The 19,663-nt window shown below is 40.6% G+C and overlaps 1 protein-coding gene across 2 annotated transcripts in view; it reads right to left on the bottom strand.

Annotated features, from left to right (window-relative positions):
- Window positions 1–19,663, bottom strand: part of LOC126198989 (myogenesis-regulating glycosidase-like) — a 210,321-nt gene that overhangs the window by 723 nt on the left and 189,935 nt on the right. For both annotated transcript variants that reach the window (XM_049935658.1, XM_049935657.1), the window contains exon 5: window positions 9,757–9,913. In XM_049935658.1, coding sequence (XP_049791615.1) covers window positions 9,757–9,913 — 157 coding nt within the window. The remainder of the gene's footprint in view (window positions 1–9,756; window positions 9,914–19,663) is intronic.

Below are 19,663 nucleotides of genomic sequence, written 5' to 3'. Positions count from 1 at the left end.
GACATAGTGAAGGCACAAAATAACATGTGTCTCCCTTTGCATTTACCAGTTCAGTGTCTCAAACTATGCAGTCCAATATGCTCAAATCCAATTTTTTATGTTCTCTTAGTTGATTACTAATTGTATCTTTAATTTTACGTTGCTTCCTGTGCTCTGCCTACTTCATCACCTTTACATAAGTCACAGGACGTGGAGAAAGTAGCTATCCAGTTTTTCATGTGCTGAGATGATTATTGCATTATTGATTAGTGATGATGCCTTTTGCACTCATTAAAAACTACCTGTACGTGCTTGCTACAACAGTGCTCAGTTGATTATAACGTATCTCCTACTACTGGAGGCATTTCCGGTAGTCTCACTGGTGCTCAGGATCACATAACACGCGTCGCTTCGTCTCCCTCGAGTGCTGGTCCTCCTGACGTTGGCTTAGAAACCCACGCCTCTGACTCACAAAAGGGACAAAAGAATAACTGAGCAAGTTAAGGCCTCCGGTACATTTAAACCGTCAATCTTGATATAACATTTATATGACGTTGGGAATCGATTCTGGAAGATGGTGACCAGGGACAAGTGCAATCTATGTAAATTCACTGAAGGATAAGAAACATTGTCTAAATAAGAGCTTAAGGGGAGTACGTACGTCCTATACCCACAGTGTTAAATTTGCAATATTGATGACCCATTATCTCAGAACCTGTGACAGATAGAGATCTGAAATTTTTGGGATGTATAGTATCACTCCTTTTCTGATTACTGAACCAAAATCAAAATGTACAGAGAAATAATTAGCTAGTTATGATTTTTTATAAAATGTTGTTCAATCTTTTCTTTTAAAAGTCCACTTTTTCTTAAGCAAGTAAAAAACCGTTAGAGGTAGAGATGTTTTGGGAGGTTCAGTAGCTGCAGTATACTAAGTGGTAAAATTGTGTAAAATTAGAGAAATGTGTCTGTAATAGTTCCTTAGATAATAAGTCGAATAATTTTAAAAATGTCATTTCTGACAAATCAAGTTCAAACATTTTATTTGATATTAACGTACACATGCAGGCATGCCAGCTTCTAGAAACAGCCAGGCCCATGATCAGCATTATCTGTATCCTGTTCTTGACTATCTTGCAAACCTAGAAGCTTCCTTCTTTCCCTGCCTCTTGCTGCACGCTGGGCTTCATGATCCTAAGTCGATCCATTCGCTGAAAGGCTTGCAGTGTGTTGGCACCTAGAGTGATACCAAGTTCCTCTAGTACCCCAATTCTTCCCTTTATACCATAATTTAACGTTATCACAGCATCACACCCAAGCATAGAGTTTTCCTTCCTACAAAGACATTTTTTGGTACACGGGTCCAAATTACATTATTGAAAGACTCACTCAGGTTTTGTGTTCGACCATGGAGACATTTGGAAAGAAGGTCTGGGTTAGCTAATTCTCTATATATTGGTTTAATAGCTTCCATCACTGCAGACGGTATGCTATTTTTGTGCCTATATTGTTCATCGCTACCCGCTGCCTGAGCTTTGCGGTACATGCACCATGAATCAGCACCAGGCGGACAAAGACCATGTATAGGTGCATCATCAGTGGAAGATTTGTGGAAGAATGTAGGCCACACTGCACATTTCATCCCTTGTAGGTCATGTGTATTGTTTTTTATAGCCATTCCATAATAATGCTGGAGTTCATCAATGTTTTTGTCTGTAAGTCTTCCTTTACCATTTATAGAGTCTTTCCATCTGATAACTTCTCTTTTCCTTTTGTCTGCTTTAATTTTCGGAGCCGTATTCCCATCCGTTTTTGAACGTGGCCAACACATTCAATCTTAACAATCTGCTTATTACCATAAGGTTGGCTTTCCACTACTGATTTGTAAGCTTTTGAATCACCATCCCCCAAGTACACACACCTCTCTCCTGTTGTGAACGTCTGAACATAGAAACAACTGCAGTAGCCTCCATACCCCCACTGGTTCCCTCATAATTCTTAGCACAATTTGTTTTATGTATTTCACTTGTTTCGTCAACTGATTTACACTGATGACAGTATTTAGTTAGCACTTCAATGTCTAAAACTTTACCTGTGTCAACACTAGTGACAGTTGCAACTGCATTTTTTTATGTGTGACCTCTCTTCTGACATGTGCCATCAACTGCCACAGATAAGTCTGTTGTGTTATTTAATTCTACTGCTTCTTTAGCAGCAGCTTTCATAGAAGCAACAGCAACAGATTTGACGTATTCACCAATTACTTCTGTGTACTTACTTGATCTGGTTGGTGGGTTTGGCAAGTTCAGCGTTGCACATAATACTTCAGCTGCAGTCAATCCTTTCCCAATGCACCTCATTCCATACAGAAATCTAACATTGCTCTCAAACAAGTCATTCTTGCACTTTTCAGAAGTCCAAAGTGATGTCGAGAGACTGCAAACTTCGCACTGAATATCGAGTTTGTTAGCCAGTCCAGTACTTGCAGATGAGTCCTCAGAGATGCTACTTTGCCCACCACAAACCTTACATGACACATCATCCTGCAAAACTTGTCCTAACACACTCAAATCTAAAAGAACATAACCTAAACTATTTTGATCTTTGCCAATAAATAAATCCTCATGGTCTCCAAGTTTCCTTTTCGAAGCACTAGTAGGCGTGTCTTATCACCTGTCTGTGAAAAATCTATTTCAGGATCAACACTGGATTCAGATTTTGGGATATGAAGATTTCCATGGAAACGTCGCTTCTTAAAACAACCCTTTCTTTTCGTCATGTTGAAAAGAGCTATAAGAACGTATAATAACACACCAAACCCCCTATGTTTTCAGTTCAAAACTTATGAAACAAGACAACCACAAAGTAAATAAACAAAATGCATGCGCTATACCGCCATTTCTGGTTGCACAGTGCATCCAACGTCTTAACACGAACATTAACACGATTTCAAGGAATAAATAGCTGAAAACCACAGCCTTCTAGATTGAATAGTTCAAGAGATAGGGATACTTAGGCAAGTCAGTGCAGAACAACTGGATAATTTTACACACGCACTATTAACTTTGAAATGATAAAAACTACACTTCCAATTGGAATTTTTCAACAAATAATGCATCAAATTATTCAGGAGGGATCAAATATTAATAAGAGATAATAATCCGAAAATGTCACTTTTTGACCAATTCCGCCATACGTACTCCCCTTAACACTTTTCTAAAATGTCCTGTATGAAGTGCTGTACTGGTCAATAAAAACTGAGACCCATTACTAAGTGTTGAGTTTGTGCGTTTATTTGATCAGCTTCGTAATCAACAGTTTGTGATGTTGACATATCAGTCTATAAAGTAATGTGTAATATTAGTTTCATTCCCACATTTTTAACAAAATATCTCACTGTATTTTTCATAGTAACTCATTCTAAGTCTCACGCTGCTCTCAGTAAAATACCCCTTTATCGCTAATCATATTAATTACGAAATGGTCATAGAACACGATCCTACTTTCTCATTTTTTTAAATGTACATATGTATAGTTCTAGTACAAGCTGCCGAAATGACCGCACTGAAGTACGATAGGACGCCGCTAGAGACGTGGAAACAAGACGACGTAGCCCATTGATAAAGTGGGGTATCGCGAGGTATTTCTTTCTCGGCCACAGCAGATTTTCTCATTTCATAATATTGAACGCCTACGCAGGAAGAACACATGGTTACATAAACGAAGGGCATTACGCTTCTTGTCTTTTATGCTAGTCTCAGACAGAAGCTTGTAGCATATTATTAGCATAGTTTGTGTTGTGTGCCGTGGTGCTGCGTGTATTTACCAATCTAGTGTCTTATGACATGAAGTTTCTCTGCGGCAATTTCTGTGAAGATACGAACATTTCTTTTTTTAAGTACTATCGACTGTTTCCAAACGAACAACATCCCTTAACATATGGTTTTCAAGTGTTTGAAACACATTCCGTAAACGTGTTTCTCTTTCTTTGCTCTAAATAAGATGTAAATGAAAGTGAGAACGTTATTCAAGGAATTTTATTGCACCGAAGTTGTAGGTATATAAACTTTTCTGCACTACTCAGTGTAGCACACACAGCGTGTAAGTAGTAGGCCTACGTGATTCACTATCGGTGCCATCAGTGAGAAAAAAGAACTGATGGTTGGCGTCAGGAATTATTTTCTTATCAAAGAAGTTATTTATCGGATTATGCTACTAACGAATCATCGCCACATGCAACATAATTAAAAACAATAACAAGTATCAGTCACAGATGGGTGAATGCCCCAGTACTGCTTGATCTATGGTATAAATTGCATCTTGATGGAGGAGTTATTGTCTGTCCATGGAAATCATCCGGGTTTTTTAACAGTAAACACTATTGCCTGAGATTTATTAACGACCAAAGAATGGAGATAAGAAGCGTGGAAAAATTGGCTTGTGACTGACGTTACGATAGATCGTCCATAAATAATTAACACTGGCGCCACACAGGACCAAAGATGACGACACCAAAAATGAATGCCAGAATCTCCGTATTGTTGTATCCCATTGGCTGACCTGTGCCAAGACAGTAGCAATAGCCCATATGCTCGGCCGAAATTGCCTGTGCGACATTTATGCTCTGTACATCGGTCCCCCACAGTCCTGACAGTCTGATCAATATACTACATGCCACAACTGCAGGAAATGGCACAGATACGAGCCTTGCGCAAGAAGCGAAACTAAAAAAAGTCCTACTCGTAGATGGAGATAGGAAAACACATTTCACATGTTATTTCCCCAAAACAAGACCAATCTTACTGGAAATACTCCGTGCATAAGACAAACTTCGGTACCAACTCGGTGTATTAGCATCACACACCTGGTGCACGGTTGGTCAATAGCACAACGCGCTTCTGATCTGCCTTTCACTATATCCTTAGCTGGTGCGTTGCTGGCGCCAGTTTCCTTCTATTGTCTCGACTTCGATGCTTACTTGTCTTCTCAACATGTTTGGCGGCGCGGGATTCTAACTAGAGTGCGCGCGCTCTGCTAGGGGGTGGTGTGCGAGCATCCGCGGTGTGAGCTAGAGTGACGTTGGACCGTGTCTGAATGCAGAACGGTGAGAGGCCGAGTCGGCACGACGAAGGAGCGTGGCTTGCCGCTACCGCGTGTTTAACCGTTACAACGCAAATCTTCTGCCCATGGTGTCTGGGATTTCCTCGAACTTGGAAGGACAAATTGTGTCGAGTCGCTTACAAGTGACACAGGCCGAATGAACTGGAGTCGTCGAGTTGCTTCGGTGGGTGAAATTCATGTTAACTAAATATTCCAATGTACTAAAAACCGTTTGGAATTGTTCCAGTTGTTTATAACTGAATTTGGTGTCGTCACCTGACACCGTGACGGCGGTTAAGGAAGTGTAGCTACGCCCACCAAATAGACACGTAGCATGCCTGAACACGTAACTAAGTAGTGTTACTAAGTGGTGCGAAATTCTTTGTCTGGCATTCCAAGCTACGCTGTTATATCATTATTTTAATCTGGAGTTTAACTGTGCGCCGAGATAATTGTTGCTATTTGATTTTTATGCCTTGATTTTAGTGAGGGTTTTAAGGGATTGGCTAATCAAATTTTGAGACTGTTACTGGCCAAGTAGTCACGGAGGTTAATTATTTTGGTTTCATTGTGAAGTATATCATTGAAAGTTATTGATAAATGGTTGTGTAGATAGGATTGTGTATCTCATGCCTCAGAATATTGTCTGCCGCTGATGTGTTTTATGTTGCAGATAATTGGCAGTAGTTGACGCGAGCAAACTGGGATCGGATTACCACGGCGGCAGAGTGATATTTAAGGCCCTGGCCCCCCTCCCCCCTGGGTTATATTGTTACTGTCTTCTTATTTCATTCTTTTGGTGGAGAGTTGTGGTTTCTGGACCACATCTGCAGTCCAAAGTTGAGTACCGTTTTATTTCATTATCTGTCCCGTGGATATCTTGTATTGATTAAAATCTTTTGGTATGCTCACGTCCATCACTAATTTTCATGTAGAGTGAAAGCGGTCCGCCTTAAGGTCTTTTGGGAATATCTTCTCGTTATAGTCTGGTAATGAAATCATACGAACCTGGTACATGCAAGTAGTATTGTTCTAATTAATGAAAAGTCGGCCGAGTAAACTTTAAAAATTTTGGTTAGTCACGTTAGTCATATTTTACGAATCAGGATTTTATGAACATTGTATTAATTAATGGAAAGTTAGCCAAATAAAACTTAAAATTTTTTGGTGTTTGTTGAACTCAGAACTTTTATCTGAGAAAGTTATGGCAGTCATGCTTTTATGAATATTGTGTTTAAATTAGGGAAAGTTGGCAAAGGAAGTCTTAAAACATTACTGTATGTTAAACTCCAAACATGAATGTGATGAAAGACAGATAAAAGTGTTTCGATGTAAGTGATGAAGTAGGTGTGGTTTATTTGTCAGTCAGATTGTATTAATCATGGGTCCATGGACAGCGTTTAAATCAATGTAAGTTCTTGGAAGGCAACGATGTCTGAAATATATCTTGAAAGATTTTGTGTTCTATAAGACCAGCTTTGTTGTAATTGTGGTTATTGTTAATGTACTATGTTTGTAATAAAAAAGTGTGTGGCAACTACAACTGATTACGATTGTGATTTCGCTGTGTCAATAGGGACATAGGGACCACATTCCATATCCATTCGGACGAAAGATGATCTCAAGATGACTCAATTGGTGAACTCGCAGGATCTGATATGCTGGGGGCTCTGCGAACCAGTGTAATAAGTACCCCTTATGCTGAGTCTGTAGATACAAGTCAGTTTGAGCAAGCTTCGTGTAAAAAGCTTGTCCCAACGTACTGTCAACCTTTTCTCTGACCAACACATCAAGAAAGAGAAGGCAGCCATTGAATGAATTCAGGTGTTCTAAAATGTCGTTCAAACTCTCACAGCCATAGAACCAAACAACAAAACTATTGCATACGTATCTGATAAAAACACTCAGGTTTCAAAGCCGCTAATTCCAAGGCATGTCCCTCGAAGTATGTCAAAGGCAAATTTTCAATAAAAGGTGGCGACGAGCTTCCCATCACGACTCCATCTCTATGCTCATTGTGCTGATAGGTGAAAGTCAACACACGTCGAAATAGCTTCAGTAATTCAACATTAAGCCTACCTCTATGAACCATGACGAATTACAGAAGAGCACGAGTTAAGAGAGAGTCCACATCAAAACGTACTAGAGTATTCATACGCATTGCTTCTAATCAAAGCAAGAAATCCGCCGTCCTTAACGCAATGCTTACACTGACCCAATAGTGGGCTCAACAGATTAGCTAGGTGTTTTGCTAAACGATATGTCGGAGCACCAATGTTACACAGAATCAGATGAAGAGGAACTCCTTTTTTGTGGATTTTCGGAAGGTCATATAACCAAGGAGCAGTAAGTATTACGAATGTTGATACGCTCCAGCCACAAGCAAGTTTTCTTCGTCGTAATCTTTCGCTCAATTCTTTTCTTGGGGTCAGCACGAATCTGCGATATGCTGAATCAGGTAGTAAATACTGGATCTTTTGAACGTACGGCGTCGGTCATCTTTATTGTATGGTGACGCTAGTGTTTACAGTGTGTGTGAGGATGTGTGTGTGTGTGTGTGTGTGTGTCTCTGTTACCTTTCCGGAATTTCTCTGAAAACCGAGGTTTTAAATTTCCTTACACACCGTTTTCCCGTTGAAGTTTTTCCTTGAAAATGACAGTGTAGTCTCCTGTCGAAATATCGGCGATTGTTGACGACGTCACCCAGCTACATTCCCCGTAAGTTATCTGAATATTATGTACGCCAGGAGAAACTCAAGTCTAGTATCTGTCTGCAAGGGCACAAAAATACACTGGAGCAGCCTGTTCAGAAGTTAAAGGTATGAGGGGAAATACAATAAAGCAAACAATGTAACAGTAATTGAAATATTATGTAAATTGAGGGAGGAGGGAGAAGAAAGGATAGGAAAGGGAAAGAACTACTGATGTCAATTTCATCGGGACTTACGTAGAATCAGTTGTGACGAGTGAAAATGTGTGCCAGACCAGTATTCGAATTGGGCTCTCCTGCTTACTAGGCAGTTGCGTTAACACTGTGCCATGCAGACACAGCGTTCCTCACTATTTTGCGGACTGTCTCTGCACGCCTCCAGACCGACCCACGTTCCCACTCAGCGCGACCTATAAGCAGTCCGCATGCATGTCCTCCATGCTCGCTGCTTTGAGATTGTCACAGGAAGTCGAACGTAGTTGTGTATCGGCACTGAATTTGGTGGATTCACTGCGCATGGAAGAAAATCAGTTATATGTAGGCATGGTGTTTAGTCATTCAGAGGTGTACAAAAGAAAACACACCATACATTCATATATATAATGAAAATGTACCCCTTTGAAACACTTCCACACAAATATATATCAGAAATCGCTGCAGATTTAATATATCTACACCCTTCATCTCCTTTCCCAAGGTGGCTTCCATCATCTCCCCCTCCCAGATGATGCCCTTTCTCCATCTATCCCTCCTATCAACTCTGATCCTCACCCTCCCTCCTTCCTCCATCCTTTCCCTGGGCTCCCTCTCCCCCCCTTCCATCCTTTTTTCTCCCCACCTAACCTCTCCCTACCTGCATCCCCCCCTTTTGTATTCCCCTCCTCTGCTTCCCCTCTCCCTAACGTGTCTGCCCAGCACCCCCCACCCCTCATATGGGTCCTCGTCCTCCATCGGCTCCTTTCCCTCCTTCCTGCCCCCCCCCCCATTCGTTTTTCCTCTCCTTCCCCCCTTTTTATTTCCCATCATCTGTCCAGGTTCCCCCCACCTGCCCTCGGCTGTGGTATGTCATATTTGCCAACTTTTTAGTGCAGTGTTCAAGTGAATGTTCAGTGTTGTTCGTCCTTCCAAAGTGTTGCAAACAGAAATCATGCTGTCGCTGGGTGTGAATTTTATGTCTCTTGCGAACAGAAACCAGACTGTCGCCGTGTTTTTTAATTGTCTATTATTTTACCTGTCTGCTTCGTATGTATTTTATTAGCATCATCATCCACTTGCTTTATGTTTTAAGTTCCACGGTTTTTCCGCGAAGTTACCATTTAAGTCTCTTTCATTTCCCCCAATTGTGTCCCCTTCTCCCCCCCCCCCCCAAAAAAAATCTATCAGCACCCCTTTCCCCCTTCCTTTCCTTATCCCTCGTATACCTACCCTTGGCAGATCCAGTTTTTTCTTCATCAGTGTGGTACGTCAGTGTTGTGATTTTAATTGTGTGCTTGCGTTGTACACAGTGTTGATGTCCATGATTGTTTTGTGCTATGCCACCCATCGCACCTTTTATGCTCCAGCCCTGTGTTCTTTTAATCCTTTCTGTGTGTTTTTTTTGCGTAAATTACTTTTTTTAGATTTTTTCTCCATTTTTGCATGCACCCCCCCTTTTTTGTATTCTCTCTTTCACTATCTAACCCCCTTTTTACATCTATATACTGCCATATTTTTCTCTTTTATGTTGTTTTAAATGTCATCCGTAATATACTTGATGTCTTTCAGCTGAAGAGCAGCGCCTATGCTGAACTACAATAAAGGGAAAAAAAGAAATCCCTCAAAATTGTGAATCAAACTGTCGCACCTTAAAATCTACTCATTTCCTTTCAGACACAAGATGTATGGTAGTGTCTAGTTGACGCAGGAAGGACGCTAGATAGCAGTGGACAACCACACAGTTTAAGATAGAGATGCCTCTCACGCCATACCTGAGTTTATGCCGAGGGCCGTTTCGTCGGTAGGATCGACCCACCAGACTGGGGGGTTGACGGGACTGCCGTCCCTCACAGCCTTCTTCATCAGGTCTATGATGCGCGGGGCGTGGCGGGCGTGCAGCGCCGTCAGCTGCCGGCTCAGCACCACCGTCTGCAACAGAACCAACACTCCCAGCACTGGCTGTCCCGTCCACCCAAACTTCACAGACGAGGAACAAGTACAGTTCTCAGGGAAACACTAGTGACAAACAGGAAGTTCAGGCGATTCACCCTTCTGTATGATCTATTTCCTCAGTTACATGAAATGGAACACGAATACAAACTATTCGTAATAAATCATAACATGTAAGCTTTCACGTCCAGCGTCTTCATTAATTAAAACTTACGGGCTGAATTGCCGTGTTCCATACATAAAACTTCTCCTTGCTGACGTTTCGTTGTCTACTGCGGGCAACATCTTCTGAGGTGAGTCGACGACTGGCAGCTAGGCACTGGAGGTCCCGCTTATATAGAGCGCTGAGATGGCGCCACCACTCATCACGTGCTTTCGACTAGTGCCATCTCTCTCGATTACAGGTAATCGATTGTCACATCGTTGGTACAATGTCGACCGCCATATCTTGTCTAGTTTTAATCCCTCTTCTTTTCTATTAAAATTATTTCCGTGCTTGTAGATCTTTATAACTTCTCTATACATGCGAGTATAATAATGTGAGGTCCTAGCTATCACTTTTGTTTCACTAAATTTTATTTCGTGTTCACCGTCTTTGAAAACGTGTTCCGCTACAGCTGATTTGTCAATCTCTCCCAATCTACAGTTCCTTTAGTGTTCCGTCAGGCGGGTATTAACACTCTTTTTAGTTGTTCCAATGTAAACCTTGCCACAGCTACACGGAATTTTATACACAGCTGGGGTAGCTAAGGGGTGTCGTGCGTCTTTCACCGATCTTAAATTTTTACTAATTTTCTTGGTAGGTAGAAAGATTGTCTCCACTTCAAACTTAGCCAAAACTTTCCCAATACGGTCCGTGATGCTATGAATAAATGGAAGAAAAACTTTTCCAGACGACAGTTGTTGTTGTCGTGTATTTTCGGACACTTCTCTTCCTGACAACGAAATAGATCGAGCACTCCACCCTAGAAGATAAAGTTACTTGGTACAATGCTATGTCCTTTTGAAGAAATTGTCGAACTGTGATAGATCCTATTTTCTTCAATTACTTTTCCCTCACATACCACTTTCATTTTTGGCGGGACAGTATAGTTGGCATGAAAAGCATTTAATTATCTTATATTAGACCCTTAAAATACTCTCTATAAATGTGATTTGATACATTCTCTTATTGAAGTGCTACTACTTTCTCTGGGAAGGCAACTATGAGATGAACATAATCTCTGTTTGTGTATTTTTCTCTTACATCACATCCGTAATCGGCATAACAGCTATTAAGTAAAAGGCATAACTTAATGGAGAATGGTGGTGGCTTCCAGAATGCAGTAGAGCACCTTCGGACCTGTCATGGTTTTCAGCCCTCGTGGCTCGCACCATCCTTAGCGTGATCACATAAAGGTGGAACATTGACATGTCTTTGAATAAAACGGTATACGGTCCGTCTATGACACCTGCTCAGCAACACCCTCAGTGGCAAGCACAAACCTTCGTTGAGCATATTAAAAATCTATCTGTCAGAGACTTCGACACTCATTCAATTGAAAGATGCCTCACAGCCTCTCTAGTGCTACAGGGCAGCCAACACCTTCCATACTACTTAGCGGCATCGAGTCAAAAAGTCTTCATATCCCTAAATTTGTGACATCATAAGACAGGACCTTGATGATATCGTGTGAGGTCATCCCCTTTGAATGTACGAGAGTTGGAATTTAACAGTGGCAACTATTTATTTACAGCTCGTACAAAATAGATACGTGTTTCAAAGTTTTACTGACCTTCAAAGTAGTCACCAGCATTGTTTATTACCCGTTGCCAACGATGTGGAAGTCGGAGGAAGTCAGGGGAGTGCAGTAGGTGGTATAGCACTTAGCAGGTCCATCAGTCAAACAAATCATCAACAGCTTGCACTGTACGTACTTGAGCACTGTCCTGCAAAATGATGGTCAGATCCTGCAGAAAGTGTCATCACTTTTGTCTCTATGCTGTTCATTATTGGAACACAACCTACGACCAGCTTCGGGACGGAAATGGTGACACTTTCTGCATACCTCGTGAGTTCAACTCGATTTCTAAACTGAGGGGAACACTTCACGGCATTCGTTTTAGAACTGCTTCAACTTCGACAGGCAATAGACCGCGTCGACCGAACTGTCAACACAACTGGCACTGCCAAGAGTATCCTAGGACTTCCACATCGCTGGCAACGGGTTATACACAATGCTGGTGACTACTTTGAAGGTCAGTAAAACTTTAAAACAGGTATCTGTTTTGCACGAGATGTAAATAAATAGTTGCCACTATTGAAGTTCCAACCCTCGTATAATATCATCAATGATCTTGTCATGTGCACATGTGATGTCACATATAACTTTCAATTTATGATGTAATCAAGACCGAGGTTTGTAAGAATTTTAAAAATTAAATGTGGCAGCTTCTGGAGCACACACACACACACACACACACACACACACACACACACACACACACACACACAAATACACACTCATACATACACACACACACGCGCGCGCACACACACAGTATGCAATTTGTTTTCTAGGACAGGGTATTACTGCCCATTACGACCCTGAACGGAGTCATTGATCTTTTGAATTTCATCATTTGAACACGACTGTCAAGCATGGTACACCATCGATGATCTTGAGCTCATGACATTATGAATCAACCAACCAAACAATCAGTATGTGGAAACGGAAAGCAAAATCACCCTCAGCTTTCTCCTTTATCCTGTCCCCTGAATCCATCTGACCATAGTGCAATATTAAAAACGAAAGATAATGGGAAGAATCCGGTGGCACGCTTTATATCCTCTCCATCTGCTATTTCCAACCAATCAGTGGTTAGTATTAGAAAATAGTCCAGTTGTATTAGTGATACATTAAAAACTCTCTCACCTTCACATTTTGTCTGACCAGTCATACTGCAGTATACAAAATCCAAGTTTGGGGAAATATCCCATTGCGTTAATGAGAAAACTGAAACCCCAGCACATCAGAGTGTAGTATTAATGTAAATACCAATGGAAGATCCGAAATTGGGGTTCTTGTCAATATGTACGGATGCAAGAAGGTTTAGTATTTTCACGTATACATGAAAGATGTGCTTATAAACATCCACTCATATTTGGATCTGCTTAAAAAGGATGGTTACATTGTATGTACATGTGGTGTCCTAGAGACTATCTACTCAGCAACAGAAAAGCCGTTTCCAGAGTTTAAAACCAAGGAAATAACAAAATTTAGTACGCAATTGTTTGTTAAAATTGTAAACTTCAAGCTTTATGCATAAATTCAATAATAACGTGGTGCGGGAGGGTTGACAACAAGCACCCAAGAACATACAGAATGCTTCAACAACAGTGTAGTGCAGAAAATAAAATGCTGTATTAAAAAGCTATGAATTTTGCCAGCTACAAGAAATACAAGAAAGGGCTGACCTAACTGTTAAAGCCACAGAAGTGATAGTTTACAGGGAAAAAATTGTAAAAACTTTTCTTCTTTATATTTGTGAAATTACTGGTTGTAAAAAGAAATATGATGTTACGATGAAGATTTAAATAATAAGATAAACGATGGACTGGTATTTGTGTGTAAATAAATTTGCTAAAATTAATAAGTATTTTCTTATTTCTTACACTAACGGAAAACCTAAAAAAAATATTTTCGCGTTTGTTTTGAATGATTATCTTACAAAGTAGCCGAATGTGGATGGATGAGTTACCTTGAAAAATGGTTGAATCTATGTAGCTGAAGGCATTGCAACCCACATTTCATACTTGCGACATCCTATGTGCATGGGTCAAAGCCATTAATGAAGTCATACATTCAACGTAAATGACTTCACACGATGTCTTCAGGGCGATGGCTTGTCATATCACAAATGTAAACGAACTGAAGCGTCTAGCCATACCACTGTACTAGCGACAGCAATTGATTATTTTCTTTTTTTAATTATGGTTACCTCTTGAAGTTAACAGCATATACTGTTTCCATTTTTTGGTATATAAATATAGTTTGCTTTCTATTCACTAAGAGCAAATTACATTAGGGGTAGCTAGCTGTAAACACATCAGTTACAACCATCAACAGTTCCACACTCTAGTACACCAGTTATGAAGTCCTAATTTCATAGATAGGTGCACTCGCAAATCCAGTACCATGATAAATACATCGATTATATGCAAAATGTTTACATAAGTAAATCTTATAACTAAGTGTAAAGCTTAAGCAAGCAATCATGCCTTATTTTCTTTTAAATAATCCTTAGCTGTTATAGTTGCTTGACTATTGTGGCAAAGGTAGAACTTCTTTCGGCAACCTAGTAAGTCGCTTACAGTTACCATTTTCATACAATAGTCAGACGTGTCATCCATGGAAGGACAGAACAAGAGGAGTCTAGATCGAGATAGGCAAGGTCACAGTCTTCGTATGCCTCTGATAATGCCAGTCAGATATCCACCATAGCGTGATCCACAGCGATACGTCCCTTTCATTGGAAATGAGGTTTTCGAATTATCATAGCAGGCGGTCCTCTGTGAGTGCAGGTGGCATCGACCAATTATCATGAGGGTGTGCCGCCAAGAGTAGTTCCACTAGATATTACAGAAATGGGCACGACTTGCACTGAAATCATATTCCAGGTGTTTCAACAGCTTGTGAGTGGGTGTTACGATATCAGAATGGGATATATTGAGCAGTAAACCGCTACTGGTCAGAGTAATGCGATAGGTTAGAGGAACCAGTGCAACATCATAACAGATGAAGCTAATGGTTGATGGTACAGGTACTGAGTACAGACGGCTGTTGCCATTAGGAATAAATATAGGATTCTATTGTGCAGTTTGTAATATTTCTGGCTTAGTCAGCCATCAGATTAGGCTCAAAGAAGCTGTTCCCAGAGCAGTGGAGATGCAAGAAGTATATAGATGAAATGTGATGTGAGGTGCCTGTGACAGATGTTAGATGCGGTACCATTCCCGTGAGAAAGACCGCCTGCGTAATACTACTGCTCTGTGATTGGCTGCTTTGTTCGGAGCAAGGGCGCCAAAACGTTATAGTTATTACTATTAGTTAAACTACTCATTGGAATGACTTCACTTTTTAATATAAATATCTCTCAACAGCTGACTATCAATCAGTCATTTTGGAATTATAAAAAAACAATTTAAATCAAAAACAAAAGACTGACGAAATTGCAGACGAAGCACTTCGGAAGCGTTCGGGTCACGCCTTTTCTGGTATGGCGCGCGAAGTGTTTCGGGCTGTTCGTCACTCTGAGTTGGGCAGTCGAGAAGAACAGACATGTTGTCCGTCGTAGGATGTGTTTCCAATTTTTATTTAAGTTCCTGTTCGTCACCCTGGATCAGGCAGTCGAGATGTACAGTCGTGTTGTCTGTGGCAGGATGTGTTTGCCAGTATTCACTATTAAAAGATTCACTCCGGTAGTCATGAGGCACAGACACGTGCCACAAATAGTGTGAAGGTACATTTTCGTAAACATTGTGTTTGATCATGTACTTTGCTGTATCAGAAGGTGTTGTATTAAGATCATGTAGTCTTCTCGTGTGGCTATATTAAAATACGCGAGTGGCATTCCAAAGAAGTGATACATTCTTTCAGAACAGAACCTCGCTAAAAGTCAGTTTCAGCCTCAAGATACAGAACTTACGACCTGCATGCTGTTTTCTGCGCTGGGGACATCAACTTGAAGACAGCAGGTTAGTGAACTATGACAGAACCTTGGTAATTCACACAGTGCAGTGGAAACAACTAGGCGCCCCACGTGTACAGCATGCACAGAACAAATATGCTCAGTGACTCTGCAGTAAGCAGGGGAGGTAAAGGAGGATGATCATTATTAACGCCAACAATCAATTCATTCTTCCTTTCTTGCCGTACATGGCATCCCTTGCGGGGAGATCTTCGCTGTTTGAGTGCTTTGGAGATACGAGGCTTGATTATTAGCGAGAACTGTGAACTGTGAAAAATTTTAGTGAAAATTTATAACAGCAAAAGTGACTAATTTGCTACCAAATTACTACAGAACTGTGTAGGAACTGTATAAAATGTATTTAAACTGTACTTGAACTCTCTTCTGAACTTCAGTTGAACTTTGATTATTGATGCCACAGACAAATTTTGTTTTATTCACGAGAACATAACGTTTGCTGAGAGTGAAACTTGATGTGTTGATGTGCAATATTCAAAAAATCAAATACGTGTCCCCGGTCCATGGGATTACTTTATTATTTCATCGAGAAGTTCTTGACGCACTACGAGGCGACGCAAGGCAACGCGAGGAGGCAGCAGTAGCAGTGGACCGGGCGAAGTTCACCGCGGCAGATACACGCGTTGGCAGCCAGTAACAACGCCGAGACACAGCTGTAGCAGCGTAGCTGAACTGGGTGTTTCAGCAGTCAGGAAAGCAGTACGTCACGCCAGCTTCAGCAGCGGGAGCAGAGAAGAAACTTCTCGACGGCGGCACACAGAATAGCATCTAAGAGTACGTGTTACTCTGGCACAACAACTTAATTTATGTAACGGACAGTTCAATAGTTGTACAATCTTAAAGTGTAGTCTAAAATTGATTCATTTAAACATATTTGGCGAAAATTCATAAATTTTATAAAGTATAAAATGTCTGACGAAAGGGAAACGAGATATCTTCTTAGAAGTAGGGAAAGAAAAAAAATGATTCAAATGGCTCTGAGCACTATGCGACTTAACTTCTGAGGTCATCAGTCCCCTAGAACTTAGAACTAATTAAACCTAACTAGCCTAAGGACATCACACACATCCATGCCCGAGGCAGGATTCGAACCTGCGACCGTAGCGGTCACGCGGTTCCAGACTGAAGCGCCTTTAACCGCACGGCCACTCCGGCCGGCAGTAGGGAAACGGATCAAGTAAATATCGATGGGAATGATCATTGAAGTCAGCCACAAGCCTTGCAAATAAATAAAATTGTAGATGATTTAGCTGATCAGTTGCAAATTTCAGATAATAATGAGATTAATAATGTTTCTGAAAATGTTGATTCTATGTTAAGTGATTGCACTGAGAACGTAGATATTGTCACTCATGACCACAATAACGTGGTAAATTTGGATGACGACGTCACAGACACACAATCTGACGTCGACATTACAAATGAGCCGACAGTGGAGTTAGGTAGATTAAGTCACAGAACTGGTTCTGCTGACACCTTGCCAACTGAGAGTAATAGTCAGGATAAAGGAGTCAAGCAAGATCCAAATCAATCTATAATGTCAATGTTGCAATCATTTAGAGCAGAGCAAAAATTACTTTTAAAAGAACAAAAAGAGGAAATTATAGCAGGGCAAAATGAAACTGAAAGGAAAATAGATACTGGGCAAGAAGAAACTAAAGAAGAATTATGAAATAAAATAGAGGAGGCATATGCAGGGATAACTCAAATCATTAGCAACTTCAAGGTTTTAGAACAAAAGGTATCAAAACCTGAAGCTAAAACTGAAGCTTATTCCAGTAAAATAGATAAGGAAACAAAAGAATGTAGTAAGAAATTAGAATTATGTAATCTTGAAATAAATCAGAAGTTTGATGATATGGAGGCTCAGGATTGTGTAACATCCACAAAAAACAGTAATGTTAGTGAAGTAATAAAGGAGCAAGTCAAGGCTGCTAAAGAATGTGGTGATAAACAAGGCCAGCAGTTAAGTGAGTTAGAAAACATCAAAGAAGAGCAGCAAATACTTAGTCGTAAGGTTTCACAAATAGATGCTCATTGTAAAGGTACCACAGATGTGATTCAAGGTGAATTGGAAGAAATTAGGGAAGTAGTGAATCGACTTCCAGATAAAAGCAAGGATAAAGTGTGTGTGCATGTTAGTGATGTAACAAATCCCATTATTGTTTACCATCCTTTCTCTAGTAGAGGTAACATACATCCAGTTGATTTTACTAAACATTTCGAGGGTACACTTCCTGAAAACCTAGCAGAACAACAAAAAATAAAAGCTGTGGCAAGCAGATTTCAAGGAGACGTAATATCATGGGGTACAGGTGTCAGTAACACATGTACTACATACAAGGAATTCGAACAAGCATTCTTAAATCAGTATTGGTCTACTAGCACACAAAACAGCGTCAGGAGTGAAAATTTTGAGGGAAGGAGTTTTTCTAGTAGTGGTTGTAATAACTATAAAGAGTTTTTTCAACACAATTGGGAAAAGAACCAACACTTAACTGACCCGTTAAGAGAATCAGACCTTATAGAAATAATCATACTTAAATTTTCAGTGTCTGTACAAGAGAAGTTAAACAATGTAAACAAAAGCGATGTCATTAACCTACTGCACGTCCTTGAGCAGTTAGATGCGTTGTCCAGCAACAAGCAAATGCAGGAGGGCTGGAAATGGAACAGGTGGCGAGCAGACCGCCGTAATGACCGTGAGTCAAGCCCGAGCAGAGGTACAGACAGAGATAACGAGCGTCGATATCGAGAGGAAAATAGGCCACCTCGTTACAGTCGTAGTCCTTCAAGAAGAGGGAGAGGTGCTTTTCAGAGGTGTATGATTAGGGGAGGCTATTATGGTAGAAATAGAGAAAATCATAATAATGGAAGGGATCATGCTCCTGAAAGAGACAGGAATCAGGAGGAGCCGGAAAACTAGTGGGTGTTTCATACCTGGTCCAGTCGCGAACGGCAGAATGTAATGGACCATTAGTAAGATTCTTGGGCTATGACGAAAGAGATGAGATAAAGAATGCACTCATGGAAAGCAGGAAATAAGCAGGAAATAAAGGAGGTTTACCAACCCGCTATAGAAATTGAAATACAGAAAACAGTTGCGATCTTAGATTCTGGTAGTGAGATCAGTGCTGCCTCAAGTAATTTGTATGAAAAGATAAAGAAAGATACTGATGTTCCAGAGTTATCAGTTCAAGGTGTCAAAGTAGTTACTGCGTGTGGGTCTAGAAGTGAAGTTATAAATAAACAGATTTTATTAGGGTTTACAATGCAAGGTAGGAAGTTTTCAGTGAATGCAATGGTTGTTCCCGGGCTCTGTGTCGATTTAATTCTGGGAACAGATTGGTTAATTGCTAATGGAGTGATGCTAGATTTAGCAAAAGGTGTAACGAGGATTAAAGAAGAACAAGAGGAACAAGAATTTAAGTTCGAGGGAAATGAGGCCACACAAAGTGACTGTAATGACGCTATACTACAGATTATAAGGGAACATATGTATTGGAACATAGAATCAGAAGAGAGTATATGTTGGTTTGTGGGAGTGACATCAAATGAAGAGGTAGACATAGAGGTCAGAATCTGGTAAAAGGTCGCAAATATTGAAGAGTTAAACGAAGAAGAGGCATATGAGCTGAAGGAACTATTGTTGCAACATCGAAAAGCTTTCCCAAAAAAACGCGAGTGCATGAAAGATTACGAATATGGCTTCCAGGTAAAGCCACAGGATCAATTCAGATTTAAGCCTTCTTCCATTCCACTTGCAAAAAGGGAAGCAGTAGATAAAGAAATGGAGAAAATGTTAGAGTGGAGGAATATTGAGAGCTCTCAAAGTAATTATTGGAGCCGTCTCGTCATTGTCCCAAAGAAAGATAGATCGGTGCGCATAACATTAGATGCTACATCAATAAATACGGTTATTTTACCACAGATGGATAGGCCTGATGTACTAGAGGAGCTTGTACAGAAGTTTTATAGCGT

This window comes from Schistocerca nitens, chromosome 8 (genome assembly GCF_023898315.1).
Source record: "Schistocerca nitens isolate TAMUIC-IGC-003100 chromosome 8, iqSchNite1.1, whole genome shotgun sequence".
NCBI lineage: Eukaryota > Metazoa > Arthropoda > Insecta > Orthoptera > Acrididae > Schistocerca > Schistocerca nitens.
The sequence above is the reverse complement of the archived record's forward strand: the minus strand, read 5'-3'. Positions and strand labels throughout refer to the sequence as shown.